Below are 16273 nucleotides of genomic sequence, written 5' to 3'. Positions count from 1 at the left end.
CCTAAAATACCTGGCCGGAGGGTTGCACAGATGGAAGGAGGTGAGCGGAACCGGAAGCCCCAAGTCGGATTCCCCATTCCTGGCGCCTGATGCTTCACCATCTTATTCCTCAGAAAACTCAGCTAGGGGCCCACGGCCAGACAAAGGGACATTTTCACACCTAAACTGTACCCCGGAGACCAAAATCGAGTGTGAGATGGTGGAGGAGGCAGAGTAGAGGGGAGGGACTCCTGAACCTGAACTTGCTCCAGGTTCGGTCTGCAGCAAGCCCCCTTCACCAGATAATCGCCCTCCTCGCGGTTCCAGCCCCACCCGGGCCGCGCCACCCCAGCGAATGTCTCCATCCTGCCCGGGTCCTCGGCTTCCTCCTCTCTCCCTCTCCTTCCAGGTCTCTCCCACAGACACCAGCGCATTTTAAAGATGTTTCCACTTTATAAATCATCCCTCTCTGGCAGCCACCCGAGGACTGCTCCCCGAACAACACACACACACACACACACACACACACACACACACAGGGCCGAAAGGTGCCTTCTCCTTGGCTGAAGGGGACCGGCAACGGCCGAGCGGCAACCGTGAGATGAGAGCCTTGGGGTTCACGCTCCCCACCACCCCACCCCACCCCACAAAATTTAGGGAAATAGGAAAACATGGTCCAGTCCCCTTCCTCCATCTGTGGAGGGGCATCTCCGAGTCCCCAGTCAATGCAACCCTGAGCAACTGGGCAGGTCCCCAAAAGGAGGAGGACAAAGCTGCACCCCCACCCCCAGGCCCCCAAAGCCCCAAAGTTCTGGACCTGGGACCTCCGGCGGCGCGACCCGAATTTGCATTTCATTTGCATAATACTGCCCCGCCCCTGCCTCCGGTCCCCGCCGCTCGCCGGCGGTGCAGCTCCCTACCCGCTGCCCGCGGCCAGTTCGGAAGCTCCGGCAGACCAGGAGCTAAGGCCTGAATGGCGGAGGAGGCTGGGTTGTTGTCCTCTGGGCTGAAGATCTAGGGGGCTGCTAAGAGAGCCCCTGGGGATCCCCACTGCCCCCGTCTGTCACCCACCCCGAAGGAAAACCAGCGCTGACCTGCCGGCCTTGGTGATGATCATCTCGGTGCCCGCCTCGTGGAACTTCTTCCAGAGCTCCTTCTCATGCAGGCCCACCTTGATGTTCTCGATGGTCTACGGAGGGCAGGGAGGGACTCATGTCGGCCTGGCCCACGGCTACAGGCGCAGCCCTCAGAAAGGGGGACACAGGCCCAAGGGGCCAAGCAGGACACTGCCAGCCCTGCTAGGAGCCCAGGCTCCTGGAGTCCTGGCAGATTTCGTTTCACAAAATGGTTCTGTACCATTGGTGAATTTTTAAAAATGTGAATGTAATCAGTGAATCTCCCTTCTTCGGAGCTGCACCTACAGACGGGCCCACAGACGACACGCAAACTGACCTTGCCTGGGTCAACGACACACTCCTACACAAACATAAACACTCTACCCAACACGGCCAGACTTGCGGGCAGACACACCGACCCGGGAGGGGCACCTCTGCCCCCGACAGCGCAGGACCCGCAGACGCGGCCTGCAGACCCGCACAGGCAGAGGGCGTGCACAGGGTCACGGTGACATCCGTCCCCCTGGAGCCGGATTCCCGCAGCTACCGGACCAGGGGCCACTCTCCCCACCTGGTCCCAAGGCTTTCACCTCTCGTCCTCTCGAGGTCGAGGCGCCGGACCCTTTTCCCGGGCTCGCTGCGCTGCGGGGTCCCCCCTGTCGCTTGTCCCAGAGCAGCCTCGAGGGCGCAAAGTGGAGGAAGGACGAAAGGCAGAGAAGGCGCCCTGCCTGGGGGAGCGCAGCAGTCCTGCCCATACTGGGGCGGGTTGGACAGACGCTGGAGGCCCTGCAGACAGATCGACGCCCGACCTCCACGCGACGGCCGTCCGGGCCCTTACCTGCTCGGCGGCGGCGGCGGTGGCGACGGCGACGTCGGCGCCGGGGCCCGGGGGGCTGGCGAGCGCGGCTCCGCTGAGGCCTGGCGCGGCCAGCGCGGGCTCCGGGGCGTTGGCAGCGTTGGCGGCGCTGGCGGCGCTGGCCTCGCCGAGCGCGGCTCCCGGGGCCCGGAAGGCCTCCTCGCTCTCCGACAGGCCTTTATCCTGCAGCATCTCCTGTGGGCACAGCACACACGAGTCACATGCCCCGGTCCACACTCGCCCGGGACCCCGCAGCCCTCTGGAACCTGGCCGTGGCGGGGGGTTCGGCCCTGCGCACGTGGACCCCGCCCCCTCCTGAGCTGGAGGAGGGAAAATACGCGGGGGGCAGGACCCTTTCCTCCTCCCTCCGGGTCTGGACCTGTGAGGGTTTGTGCGCGGTTCAAGGTCCTGCCTGCCCCTGGGTATGGGGCTGTGCGTTGAGTAGGTCTGGGGGAAGGACCGCCCTCTCGGCATGGCCCCAGCTGCACCCCGAGTCCCTCCTCCTGCTGGGCTCCAGTGGAGTCTGAAGCCTGGTTCTTTTTCGGCTGATCCTTCATCACTGGGGTCCAGGCTCCCTCTTGGCCTAGGGCAGCTAGGACCCTTTCTGAGCCAGAGTCAGGCCTGGAGGGTAGGGCCCATGTTCCGGGGCTCCACACCAGCAGAGAGGACCTCCCTATGGAGTGGCCTCTCAGGCCCTGGCTCACCCGCTTCCCTCAGACTGCAGCCAGGTAGATGATTCCTGAACCAAAGGGTTTCCCTCCTGCATGTTCCCACTCCCCTCGCCACCTGTGCGGCACCCACCCACGCATGCACACACATACTCACACCCAGACACAGCTGGGAAGTCACCCAAGGAGCCACATTTTCCTAGGGTCTCTCTGATTCAGGCCCTAAACTCAGCCAGGGGCACTCCAGCTGTGCCCTCACATGCACACTGGCTGGCTCAGTCACTCACATTTTTAGTTACAAAGGGCTCTGCTTTGGGGAAAGGACCCAGACCCCTCCCAGCTAAGGACCAGGTCAGCTGGGTGGGCCCAGTTCACCAGCACAGCCTAGTCCTGCCCCTTCCCCAAACGACTAGGACTATTCACCCTCTTCTCATGTGCCTGCTTCCTTTTGGAAGCTGGTCCCAGGATGTCAGGATGAGAGCCCAGCCTGCAAGGACCTGCCTCTATCGTGGGCGCAACTCTGCATTATCTCTGCTTCTCCTTTCCACCACCTAGCTCTTCTCCCTTCATCTGGATCTGGGCAAGCTCTAGGGAGGCTTTCTAAATGTCCAGCTGCCTCTTCTGTGACCGAATGTTCCCCCTTTCTCCTCCTACCTTCTTTCTGTCCTCCCCAGGATCTCTCTGGGCATTCCACGGCCCAGGCCTCTCATCCACTGGCCTCCTCATCCCAGGCCTAGACATCGGCTCCCAGGGCCTCACAAAGTAAACAAGCCAAGTGCAACCGAGGAGATAAAAAGGGGCCGGGGCCAGTTGGGGCTGGGAAAAGCCCATAAAGATAAGGCTGACAGCCCTGCCGGTCCTTGAGCCACAGGCACGGAGGAGGCAGGCCCGCGGGGCATAGCCAACTCCACCACGGTCCTTGGCCCACAGGCGAGTTGCGGGACTGAGCCTGGAAATCCAGGAGACCCCACGCAAGGGGACACCGCACCACTACAACGAGGGTGGTTATGCGCTCTGGCCCAAGGCGTTGGTTCCGATTATATCTGGGGTCAGCCTGGATGGGCCCCCGGGGTCAGCTGGTCCAGGTGTGGCGGCCCGCGGGGGCGGGAGGGACCGCCTGGTGAGATGCTCTCCTGGCCGCTAGGACCCCTGCGGGGCACTTGTCACGCGACGCCCCGCGACTTGCGCCGCGCTCTCTCGGTCCTGCCCGGTGCGGAGCATATCCGCTGCCCGCGGTCACTGAGCTCCAGTCCCAACGAGGGACGAGTGCTGTGCGGGGCTCTCCTTCCCAAACTCGAGGTTCGCCTCTTCCTTGTCTCTCAGCCACGCAGCCACATCCCGACATTCCGACGATTCGCCTTCCCTGGAGCTCCCCGCTCGTTTCCTTGTCTTCCCGCCCGGCACGAGCAGACCCGAGGTCCGGTCCGCTCGGACCCCTAGCCCCGGCGCGCTAGGACGCGGGTACCAGCAGGTCCGGCATCAGCCGAGGGCTGCGGCCGGCGCTCGCCCTACTCCTAGAGCCCTCTGCGGGCGCGGCCGGTCGGCTCCGCGCCCTGTGCGCTCGGGTCCGTCACTTTCAGCTGTCTCGTTTTCTAAGGATAGCATTTTTCTTTCCATTTCTAGATTACTGGTGATACTTTTCTTGTGTCGGGGGAATTGTTAATAGTTTATACTATTTTAAGCATTTTAATTATCTTTATTATCAGAGTAGTATTCTGGCCAGTTCAATAACATTAAAACTATCCTATCACACACTAGTTATTAGTGCTTTTATTTTTAATACTGTATGGTTAAAGTACTGGTTTGATTTGTTAATTCATCATTATCAAATATGTTGTTATGGCTTTCCTGTCACATCATTCTAGGGCCTCCTGGCATGTTAGTAATTCTATTAGTATTCTACTAACACTTAGGCAATCATTAAATACAGTCTTCCAATAGGTCATGTTAATCTATTATTATTTTTACTCTGTATCCCTAAAATGTTTCCGTGGCTGGTTCTTCAGTCTCTGTTCTTGGTCACAGTTTCCATAATTTTTTACCATAACATAATATTATTGTTCTCAATATTCACATTAATTTTCTTCACATCCGTATAATACTTTTTGTTATTTTACCGTTACTTGTTTTGTTAGGATTGTTCATAATACTCCAGGTATTCTTCATCACATTGTTACAATATCTCTTTACTTTGTCATTATTTGTAACGTTATGGATCTTAATTCGCTAGTTATTTTTCATCACATCATTACTTCTTGTTACTTTGTCATAATTTGTCATATTGTTGTAGCTCTTAATACTCTGATTCTTTTTCATCACATTGGTACACTACTTCTTATTACTCTATCATTATTTATACTGTTGTTGGGACTATTAAAACCTTGGTCATAAATTGTCATACTCCAGCAGTTCTTGTTGCTGTCTTTATTTATAGTACTATTGCTCTTAAGATTTTGGTTAACATTTAATAATTCACTATAGCATCAATAATAAATTATATTATAGTATTCTGTCAATACTAATATTAGTATTTCCCTTATTAGTATTTTCATTGTTCACCTTTTTCCTACGGTTTTATCATTTTGACACTGTTGCTCTTTCTTATTTTATTGCTATTGATTTTAATACTATTGATATTAACATTCTTCTCACATTGTTCCATCACTTTGTCTATGATTCTTTCAAATTTGGGGTTATAGTTTTCACTTCGTTTTGAGAATGACTATTATTTTATTGTGGTTTTAAAGTCCCGAGTACTCAGTTATGCCGTTTAGCCCTGCTTTTTGGGTAATGGCTTATATTTTGGTAATTCTTGATCATGGATCATTATTTATATATGATGCTCCTTGCTTTAATTTTGACGACCCTGTTGCATCAAAGGCTCTGAAGTCCAGTGTTCTCATCACACACATTTCCACATCGATATTCGCCAAGTACCGGGCCCTCAACCTTGGCCTTTCTTCTTCTGCAAACACCAATTTCAAGACCACCGCTCTGCTTGTCTCATCCTAACCTTGTTCCTTTGGCGTTGGCGCTGTCCTTCCTATGCTCTTGGGTCCTCAGACCCAATTCGCCCGGCTGCTCGGAGGAGAGGAGGTCTTGAGCCACGATCGCTGGGAGTCGGGCCGAGGCGGCAGCCGGATCGGAAAACACTTCGCGCCGCCCTCTTGCCGCCTTGACCGCCCCCGAGGTTCTTACCCCGGTCCCGTTACTCGCCCCCTTTCCAGCTCTTCCTCCTCCACCTTGCAGCCTCACCCTGGTTTGGGGTGAGCCCCTGTCCCGCAACACCCTGCTCACCCTCACCCACGCCGGGACCCTCACTCACCCTAACTGCTCTGCCGCAAGCGCTGGTGCCCGCGGCCCGAGGTCCACTGCACGCCCGGGTCCGAGGAGCCCGGGTCAGCCGGGACTCCGACTCGGGGCCGCTGGGTCAGGGTCCCGCTGCCCGCCGCGCCCTCGGGGCCGGACGCATCCCGGTTCTGGAGCGGGCCCTTGATCTCCGAGGCTGCACTTCGGGGCCTCAGCTCCCTCCCCTGCTCCCTCCCTCCGGGGCCGCCCCCCTCCCCGCGCTGACGTCGCCGCTGTCAATCAGTCCGCGCCCGCCGCCCCCCGGGGAGGGGGCTCGGGGTCTCCGGGCTCCGCGGCCCCAGGACCCCGAGCTCCAAGCGGGCTGCCGGCTCCCCCAGCGCGCGGCCCGCTGCTCTCTCCGCGGCCCTCGGGCCCCGCCGGCCGGCCGGGGCTGGGTTGGGAGCCCCGCATGGTTTAGATTAGAGGGGGCAGGAAGAGAGGGTGAGCGGCCCGGCCGCGCCGCGCGGCTCCCACCCGAGGCTCGACAACCGGGACGGCCAGCCGGCCGGCCCGGAGTGGCGGCACGGCCCGCATCCCGGGACGCCGCACCCCGGGTCAGCGGGGCCGGGGCCCGCTTCCAGACGGCCGACCTGCGCGGAGCCGCGGGCCACAGGGCCCGCCTGCCCGCACGCGCCGCGGTCCGAGCCCGCTCCTGGGGCCGTGCCCGCCGCGCACCCGCGCCCTGCCGGCCCGCACGGCGGCTCCCGACCATGCCCGCCACACATTCTCACACCTCCGCACGCCGGCCCGCGCTCGCGCCTGGGGTCAGGCCCCGGGCCTTGTCGCGACGGCCGGGCCCGGACCTCGTCTGAGACCGACCCCGCTGCTCACCGGCCCGCGCTCTTCCGGGCCCACCGGGCAGCGGGCGCTGCAGTCGGCCGCGGGGGTCACGGGTGAGGGCAGGCCCTGCGCCCAGGAGGGGAGGAGGCCCCGTGGCCCGGGCCTGCAGCGGCGGCGGCGGCGGCGGCGGCGAGGAGGTGCGGCGCCGGCCTGAATCGGAGCCCAGGCCCAGGCTCCGAGGTGCCAGCGCTTGGCAGAGCCTCTTGGGGAAACTGCGGCCGAGGGCCAGGACTCTGCCAGCAGCTCCCCGAGATCCCGGAGGGCTGAAGAGGAAGCCCAGTGCCTGCTCCAGTCTAAGAAGCCCAGACGGCTTCGCACCGAGCCAGCCGGCCTCTGGGTCTCGAAAGTGAGTGCCCCTCAGCCGCCTAGACCTCCCTGCCCGGCCTCTGTCTCACTTATCTTCATGTCTCCATGTCTGTCTATGCCTCCCCGCAGGCCCCTACAGCTGCACAGGCAGGAAGGCAGTCCCATGTGGACCTCAGCCCATGCCCAGCCTGCCCACTCATGTGCAAAGGCCCCCGAGTCCTTGGTCAATAGAATTCCTAGATAAGCTCCTCCGTTCTCAGCATGGGCTGCATCCTCAGTGGTGTTCCAACCTCTCCAATCAGCCTCTGTTCCTTTCCAGATTCTGACCTCAAAAGCAGATTCATGGGAACAGGACAGGGAAAATCCTTTGCTGGATGTCTCCGTCCCTTTTATAATGCTAGGAGATGGAGAGCGGGGCATCAAGGCTTTCCCCACCCCCCTGCACACATAGCGGGAAGGAGAACACCAACTCAAGAAAAGCCAGCTGCCCTTGTCAGGAGCCTGTGATGCTGGTCCATCGTGGGCCCACTGCCCAAGAATCCCTGTCTCCCCCAGTCAGTACCAGAGCCTGCTGCCCCATCTTCCCTTCATGACTTCTCTCATGGAGCAGGCCCTGGTCATGGAGTCCCAAACCAGGAAGGGAAAGTAAGGTCTGAGAGAGGTGGAGAAGCTTAATCCTCCTCTAATTGTGCCTCCTCCTGGAATAGGGCCAGGGAAGGCCCTGGTGTTTCAGGAGATGCCTGGGGAGTCATGTTTCCTGTGTTAGGGAGAACTGGATGACATTCCTCAGCTTCTGCACCCAAGCCCCCTCCCATGTCTTCTCCAACATCCTGGAGGGAAATCCCTGGCAGGTAAATAGCATTTGGACTAACCAAGCAACTACTGTGTGGCATGGTGAACAGGGAGGGCAGTCAATCACCAGTACCATGGGAAGAACAGAGTTAGGCCAGACCCTGGAAAGAGTTTCCTGACAGTCATGGAGGACGTTCATAAGGAGACCATCTAATGTAGCTCTTAAGAGAAGCTATAGAGTGGAAATTTCCTAGCAGTTCAAGGCTTTCTGGAGACTCCTGAGAAATAACCTAAATCAAAATTGACCAGTTCATGATGATGTGGAGAAATGTGATATGGAAGAGACAGGCTAGGTTTTGGTGATTAAAAGGAAGGGGCAAACCAGCCAGCAACTGAGGAAGAAAAAGGGAGAGGTTATATGCACAAATTCTCCATTACTAGAATGGAATACATTATTTTGTTGATTCTAAGAAACACATTTTTTTTCACATTTTGACATCTCTTAAATTAGGATGCATCTTAATATCAATGGTGTGTCATAGTTTAAGTAGCAGTTTTATTTTTCTTAGTGGTACATAGAGTAATAGAATAGTTTACAACTGATGAAGTATAGTATTAGCTGATAAATGGCCTGTGGAGTAAAGAAAAAGACCAATTTTTCCCTCCCAAGACAGATGCGAGGAATTCAAAGTACAAACACTCTGCTCAACTAGCTGAGCTAAGCCGATCATAACCAAGTGTCTATAACACCACCTTGGGTTACTCAGGGGAAGAGTCTCAGGTTTGGTGTCAGACTGTCCAAGGTTTTGAAATCTGGCTGTGAGTCCTGGCTCACTATTTAGCAGCTGTATGACCTTGAACGAGTCCCTTGACACCCACATTAAAAAGGGGATAATCACATCAACTGGCGCAGTAGAAAAGAATCTACCTGCCATGGCAAGAGACAGGAGACCCAGGTTGGATCTCTGGGTTGGGAGGATCTCCTGGAGTAGAAAATGGCAACCCACTCCAGTATTCTTCCCAGGAAAATGCCATGGACAGAGGATCCTGTAGGCTATAGTCCATGGGGCTGCAAAGAGTCAGACATAGCTGAGTGACTGAGCATGCACTGCACACCAACATACTAGCAAATTGTGAGATTTGGGTAAGTCAGTACATATAAATGCCTGGCATGTAGTAAGTAGATAATAAAGGTTAGTTCCCAAGTATTTTTAAAATGTATTTTATCCCACCTCTTTCTCAAAAAGGCTTGAGGTAATTTATAACCAAAATAAGAAAATAATAATACAAGTAGAAAGGCAAAGTAGGGTCGAGGAAAAAGGAGAAAGAATATATGCCATCACTAAGTGTTGAAGAAGTTGCTCTAATTGAGAGAAAATTCTGGCTTACTACCAACAGGGCAAAATGGTAGTTCTCCATTTCAGAAATGTGGAAACACTATTTCCTTGGTGAATAATGGGGGGAAAGTTTTCCTTGGCCCTAAACATGAAAGTATTAATAGCTTTTCATATAAATGTTTATTCTTATATCTGTACACTGTCTTATCATTTACAAAATGGTTCCATAGCTACTTTCTCATTTGATGCTGTATTAACTCTATTTTTAATCTCCATTTTATGGATTCATCCACCCAAAGAAATATTTATCAAGTACCTACTATGTGCCAGACACATAAACAAGAGGAAAAGCCAACTAAGCATTCTATTAGTTAGCCAGCTGCTTAGCTAACCAGTTACTAACTGCAAATTCACAAACAACCTAAAAATGTACTAATTCATCACCTATATAATCAGTCCCAAAGGGAGCAGGGGCTACAGGATAATCTGGAGAATCCTAGTCAATACGATAAGGTGGCTTGTTCAGAGCCTAGGGTGGGCTTAGTTGAAGATGATTACTTCAGATGGCACCATACGGTAGTGAAAAATAATTACAATTTTTTAGAAAATCCTAGGTTTTGGAGCATTTAATAAATACCAACATCAAGCCCCACCCCAGACCAACTGAGTCAGAATCTCTGCGAATACAGCCAAGGTTGTGCCAATCCTGGAAATCCTATTTCCGGCTCTCCTAGTCTCTTACATAGCTGGGAGTGGTCATGTGACCCAATGTTGGCCAATGAGGCCCAAGGGAAAGACTGGAGGGGAGATAGGGTGTGGGGAATTTTTTGCTTTGTTGATAAAAAAAAGGAAGACAGTCTTCTTTTCGCCTGTGGATGAGATCCTTGGAGTTCTCATGCTCTAGAGACCTTGAGGCAAAAAGGATGAAGATCAATGTGCTAAGGATATCAGAGCAAAAAGAAAGAGCCTGGGTTCCTGAGGCCATCACTGAGCAGGTAAACCTGCTCTTGCAATGTGAGAAAAAATAAACCCTATTTCTTTACATCATTGTTAGTTTGACTCTCTATTACTTACAGTCTTACTCCTGAGATATATGTGAAGGTCCCAGCTCAGTGCTGAGTGAGTCCTTGGTGTTTCATAATGAAAAATACACATTTTAGTGTCTTTACGTGTTCTTGTGTATACACACATACCTTCTCATTCCAATCCAGGAAACAAAATCCCTCCACACTTCCTCCCAGCCACGTTATTCTGTGTGTGCTATGATCTAAGGCCTGGGATCCTTGGTAAGAGAAAAAAGAATGGGTGAGGCAGCAGGGAATTTACCTGTCCCCTGTGTCTTTCTTGTTACCCAGTAGCCCCAATTCTTGGTTCCAGATTCCCCAGCCAACATCCCACTGGGATTATCAAACTCAGGACAACTGGTGGGGGCAGGAGCTTGAGCTCACTCTGGAAATCGGAGGACGGAACAAGGAGAATGGGTAGTGGGTGGCAGCTGCTGGTGCAGGTGCTTCCCCTCTTGCCACAGGCGTAGGTCTGCACACCTGACCTCTCACCCTGGCCTCCCAGGCCTTCTCCCACAAAGAGAATTAGGAAACTTCCAGTTAGAAGAAACTGGGGACTGGACTGTCTGGATCCTGGACCTGGGTGAGATAGGCTGCTCTGAGCCGCCTCAGGACTGAGGACAGAGGCAGTGGTTCACCAATAACACAGGTTGATCCATCCTAAAACTCTCACTGGAGGAACTACAGAGATAAAGAATGAATCATCAGATCTGGGTTTTGCAACCTAGATCTCCTGTTCCAGAGTCCTTAACAGTAGGTGGATTCACTGCAGAAAATCAGCTAATTTCTTCCCCCTTACACTACATGCTCCTGAACTGCCACTTCTTTCCATTTCCCCCAATAAGACTTCCCTGAAACACACATTTATTTTACAATCTGTCTGAGGAAGGTATATCTGCACTATGGTTGTGTTAGATTAAAAAAAAAAAATCTAACTCAGAGAAATTATTTAATTTTTCCACCCCCCTGCCCCTTCTTTCCTTCTCTTTCTCCCTTCCATCCTTCATAAACATAGATTATCCACAACCAGCTTTTAATTTGGGTTCTCAAGGGTTTTTCTGAATAAGGGGCTGAAACAAATCAGAATTCAAGAATAAGAGAGTATTTAGGCTATCAGACAGCCCTTGAAATTTGAAGTTTAAAAAAACCTCAACAGGCTGTTGACAGAGGGACCTAGAGCGTGATCGCCTTTAAGCCTCTGTTTCGTCATCTGTAAAATGAATTGAATAATAACTGCCACCTCATAGGGTAGTAGAAAGGACGAAGTGATTTCACATAGATAAAAGTGCTCACAAGCTTTCACCCCTCTTGCTGCACTTGGTCCATTCTCTTGCTTCTAAGCAGTCAGAGGCACGCTGGGGCTGTTAACTGGTCAGACCTCCATAGTAAGAGTTTCCATTCCCTCAGCCGAAGCTGGGTGGATGGAGCTGTCCAAGGAGCCCTGCGCTCAGGAGCCATGCCAACACTGGCACTGAACAGGGCACAGACCCCGGCCTGTGCGTTCCTGGGAGGTAGCGCCCCAGACCGTGGCTCATCTAGATTCAACAAACCCTCGAAGGGGAGGGCAGGAAGGCGTCCAGAGGCCCGACCCCCACGTCTCTGCATTTTCTGAAGTTTCCCCTTTGAACACGTTCCTTTATTTATTGGGCCTCATTTAACCTCAGCCATGTCCTCCTGGGATCATTTATTTGGTAACTGTCACTCAGCCTGCTCTGGTATTAACCTCATAATCCTATTGATTTCCTCCAAGCTAGTTGGGGGCTTTCTCGACTTCTTCCCGGGGCCGGTAGGGGCTGATTCCCAGTTCTGGTCATTACCGAGGAAGAGGCCCCAGACGGGAAAGGGCCTGCCTGGAGGACCATCTAGGGGTTCCTGGTTCCCACCTTGGCTCCTTCCAGGCTCGGAGAGGCAGATTGGTGAGGCTTAAGTGTGAGGTAAAAGCAGCTGAGCACCCATCAACCCCGCCAGGAGTTCCCTGACTGGCTACTGAGGCCGTCTTTCAGCTCCAAAGGCCTGTGCTTCACCAATCGCAGCTTTGCTTGGCCAGGAGCCCCGCCCCCGTCCGCCATCTTGGACTCCGGACGGGTAAGGGGCCCAATCACTGTGGTGGAAGCGGGGAGGTGGGGTCGGGTCTGCAGCTCGCGCCCACGTGGCCGTGGGCCTGCGCCTTCCCGCCACCTGCGGCCGGAGCCTGGCCCCTGTCGAGCTGCAGCTGCAGCTCCCAGACACCACCCCTGCCCGTCGCCAGGGGATTAGTGTCCGTCTGTCTGTCGTTTGGGATCACCTCGGTGGGGGTTGTCCCAGCCCAGACCAGGGCGTCCCTTTTGCCCTTCCCACAACCACTCTCTCAAGGGCCCAACCTGGGCGGAAGGGATTGTGTTGGGGATCCAAGAGCCTGGGGTGCTGATCTCTCCCAGAGCGGAGGTGTGGGGTGACGGGAGTCCCCCCTCCCCACCAAGCCTGAGCCACATGTGCTGGGAAGTTCATTTCCCCTTGTTTTGCAGAACGGGCTCAGGGATTGACCCCAGGAGTGACCCCAGTGTCAGGAGGCATTAATGATCTCCATACGGGCAATAAACAGGCAGACTGGCTGGTTTGGTGTGGAGGTGCCCTGGAATGGGGCCGCCTTATTAGCCTCACATTCGCTCAAGGGTAGAGGCTTAATTAGCAAGGGCTCCCTCCCCCAAACATCCTTGAGCTCCTTGGGTACATGGTTGGAGACACTGGAGCCCTCTGGCTGGTTCCTCTGCTCCTTGTAGGCCTTCTCAGGAGGCAACCTCTTGAGGGGTCAGCTTAGCCATTTGGCCACTTCCAACAGGAATTCTTGCTTGCTCCTGATGAAGTCTCTCTTCTTTTAAAAAGCCTCCAAAGGCCAAATCCACACGTTCTGAGTCACCTCTCTTTTTTGTCTATAAGAACCCAGGAACAAGAAGACCTTCCTCTTCTTTAACTTAACTCTCCCTAAGCCCTATTTTCCCAAAGAGCAAGGGGACTAAGTAGGTGGTTACCAGCCTTTTGGGGGGTGGGAAACTGCCTAGACTATGAAAAACACAATCTGATTTGTCATATTTCCCTCCAAATGTATTTCCATCAGGTTGATTACTTGTTCTAGGTGCTTGTTGGTTACTTGTTCCCACCCAGTCTAGTGGGAGAGACAGACTTGTAAACAAGTGCCCAGTAATAAAAGGGGCTCAGGGCTATGATCTATTTCCATGTTAAATGCGAAGAAAGTACAAAACGGGATAGATAACTAACTCATCTTTCCTTGTTCCATGAGGTTCCATGAGGAGATAACATCTGAGTGCATCTTTGAAAGATGAATATGTGTAGGATCCTGAGAGGTAGAGGATGTGAAAAGTAAGTCCCAGGAGAGCAGAAGGGCAAGTATTGAGTTTGGAAAAAACGTTTGTTCGTGTTTTTCCTAACCATCTTATGAAAACCCTAACATTCTAAAGGAGATCAGTCCTGGGTGTTCTTTGGAAGGACTGATGCTATAGCTGAAACTCCAATACTTTGGCCACCTCATACGAAGAGTTGACTCATTGGAAAAGACTCTGATGCTGGGAGGGATTGGGGGCAGGAGGAGAAGGGGACGACAGAGGATGAGATGGCTGGATGGCATCACCGACTCGATGGACATGAGTTTGAGTGAACTCCAGGAGCTGGTGATGGATGGGGAGCCCTGGTGTGCTGCAATTCATGGGGTCGCAAAGAGTTGGACATGACTGAGCAACTGAACTGAACTGAACAAAACAAACTTTTTGGCCAAAGCAATATAAAGGTTCAGGGGCTTTCCTGATGGCTCAGTCGGTAAAGATTCCACCTGCAGTGCAGGAGACATAGGAGACGCTGCTTCAGTCCCAGGATTGGGAAGATCCACTGGTGAAGGAAATGGCAACCCACTCCAGTATTCTTGCCTGGGAAAGCCCTGGGCTACAGTAGTCCATGGGGTCTCAAAGAGTCAGACACAACTGAGTGACTAAGCACGCACAATACAAAAGCACAAAGGGCATGTTTGAGGAGCAGCATAACTGCAGTGGTAGAAAATGAAGCTTTGTAGAAAGGTACAGTTTGGGAACCGCCTTGTAAACCCTGTTAATTACTCTATCTAGATAGTGATTGCAGGACATTGAGCTCCTCAGAGACAGCGCAAATGAGAGCTCAACAGGTACTGAGTGACTCAGCCTCACTGAGGAAAAATAATTCAACATGAGCAAGGAGAGCCTAAGAAACTGAGAGGCAAATTGTCATCATATGCATTCTTTGTGCAGACTTACCAATTTGCACAAGAAGGGAAGTCCCTGGCAGTCCAGTGGTTAAGGACCATTCGCCTTCCAATGCAAGGGGTGCAGGTTTGATCCCTGGTTGGGGAGCTATGATTCCACATGACTCATGCCCCAAAAAACCAAAAGATAAAACAAATCTAATGTTGTAACAGGTTCAATAAAGACGTTAAAAATGGTTCACAGAAAAAAAAAATTAGAAAAGCACAAGAAGAAACACCCAGATGCTTTAGTCAGTTTCTTGGAGTTTTCAGTAGATCATGTTTGGAGAAGGAAATGGCAACCCACTCCAGTGTTCTTGCCTGGAGAATCCCAGGGACGGGAGCCTAGTGGGCTGCCGTCTATGGGGTCGCACAGAGTCGGACACGACTGAAGCGACTTAGCAGCAGCAGCAGCATAAGGAGAAAGAAAAATTTGAAGATGTAGCAAAGGCAGACCAGGCCCATTGTGAAAGAGACATGAAAACCTGTATCTCTCTTAAAGGGGAAACAAACAGAAGAAAAAAAGTTCAAGGGTACCCAAGAGGCTTCCTTCAGCCTTTTTCTTATTTTATTCTGAGTTTGACCCCAAACTCAAAGGAGAGCATCTGGGCCTATCCATTGGTGATGTTGCAGAGAACCTGGGAGAGATGAGGAGTAACACTGCAGCAGATGACAAGCAAGCAGCCTTATAAAAAGGTAGAAGGAGAAATATGGATAGGATACTAGTGTCTACTGAGCCAAAGGAAGCTGATGTAGCAAAAAAGAGAGTCATCAAGGCTGAAAAAAAGGCAAGAAAAAGAAGATTAAAAGGGGGAGGAAGAGAAAGAGGAAGAAGATGATGATGAATCAGTTGGTTCTATTGAAGTTTGTTTTTTTTTCTTGCCTTTAAAGCATTTATGGAGAAGGAAATGACAATCCACTCCAGTATTCTTGCCTGGAGAATCCCATGGACAGAGGAACCTGGCAGGCTACAGTCCATGGGGTCGCAAAGAGTTGCACACAGCTGAGTGACAAAACAGCATAAAGCATTTAGCTCCCTCATACACAACTCCTTTTTAAGAAATAACTAAAATGTAAGGCTGGGTAAGATTTGTTTTTACACTGTACAGTGTCTTTTTTTTTTCCCTATAGTTACTCTGCCAAATGTGTCTTTAGCTAACTCTGTCCTGGTGGTATTTTCAATGGCTGCTAACCTGATACAGTGTGAGGGTTATAAATTGGTATGGAAATTTAAAGTAGTTTCTTGTTGGGCTTTCCTGGTGGTCCAGTGGCTAAGACTGCACTTCCCACTGCAGGGGGCACAATTTCAACCCCTGATCAAGGAACTAAGATTCCACATGTCTTGTGGCCAATAATAAATAAGTGAAAAATAAAAAGTACTTAAAAATAAAATAGGCTTTTGTTGGTGCAGCACACAAATTAATTATATATGAGGATGGTAGTCTTCTCATCTTCAGTTGTCTTTGATGCAGTTTATATTAATACAAAATAATTGTTGTTCTGTTACTGAATACCACTCTGTAACAGCAAAAACAAAATGTTGCAGCAATTTTGTTGACCATCTGAATTCCTCTAAGTAAATACAATTTTAAAAATCAGTATTGTTGTTCTTTTCTTAGGTCTGAAACTTTTCTTATTGAGAGGAAGCTCCATTTCGGATCACATAAATTATTACCGTGTTTATCTTTTCAATACAGTTAGCTG

General features: G+C 52.1%; 1 protein-coding gene and 1 long non-coding RNA gene across 4 annotated transcripts in view; both read right to left on the bottom strand.

Annotated features, from left to right (window-relative positions):
* Window positions 1-6450, bottom strand: part of TBX4 (T-box transcription factor 4) — a 32922-nt gene extending 26472 nt beyond the window's left edge. Inside the window, exons 1-3 of one of the 3 annotated variants that reach the window (XM_025281161.3) lie at window positions 5944-6450; window positions 1933-2145; window positions 1074-1168 (exon numbers count right to left, since the gene is read on the bottom strand). In XM_025281161.3, coding sequence (XP_025136946.1) covers window positions 1074-1168; window positions 1933-2142 — 305 coding nt within the window. In that variant the 5' untranslated portion in view covers window positions 2143-2145; window positions 5944-6450. Of the gene's footprint in view, window positions 1-1073; window positions 1169-1932; window positions 5903-5943 lie in introns of those variants that run through there. The other 2 variants (XM_025281159.3, XM_025281160.3) reach the window with 2 other exon arrangements.
* A 2634-nt stretch (window positions 6451-9084) lies between these two features.
* LOC123332393 lies at window positions 9085-12226 on the bottom strand. Its single transcript, XR_006549185.2, has 3 exons — window positions 12123-12226; window positions 10435-10523; window positions 9085-10149 (listed from the first exon to the last, which is right to left on the bottom strand). It is a non-coding gene; the product is annotated as an uncharacterized LOC123332393 (long non-coding RNA).
* Window positions 12227-16273: the final 4047 nt, after the last annotated feature.

The sequence above is a fragment of the Bubalus bubalis genome, chromosome 3 (genome assembly GCF_019923935.1).
Source record: "Bubalus bubalis isolate 160015118507 breed Murrah chromosome 3, NDDB_SH_1, whole genome shotgun sequence".
NCBI lineage: Eukaryota > Metazoa > Chordata > Mammalia > Artiodactyla > Bovidae > Bubalus > Bubalus bubalis.
This window is presented reverse-complemented; position numbering and strand designations above follow the sequence as displayed.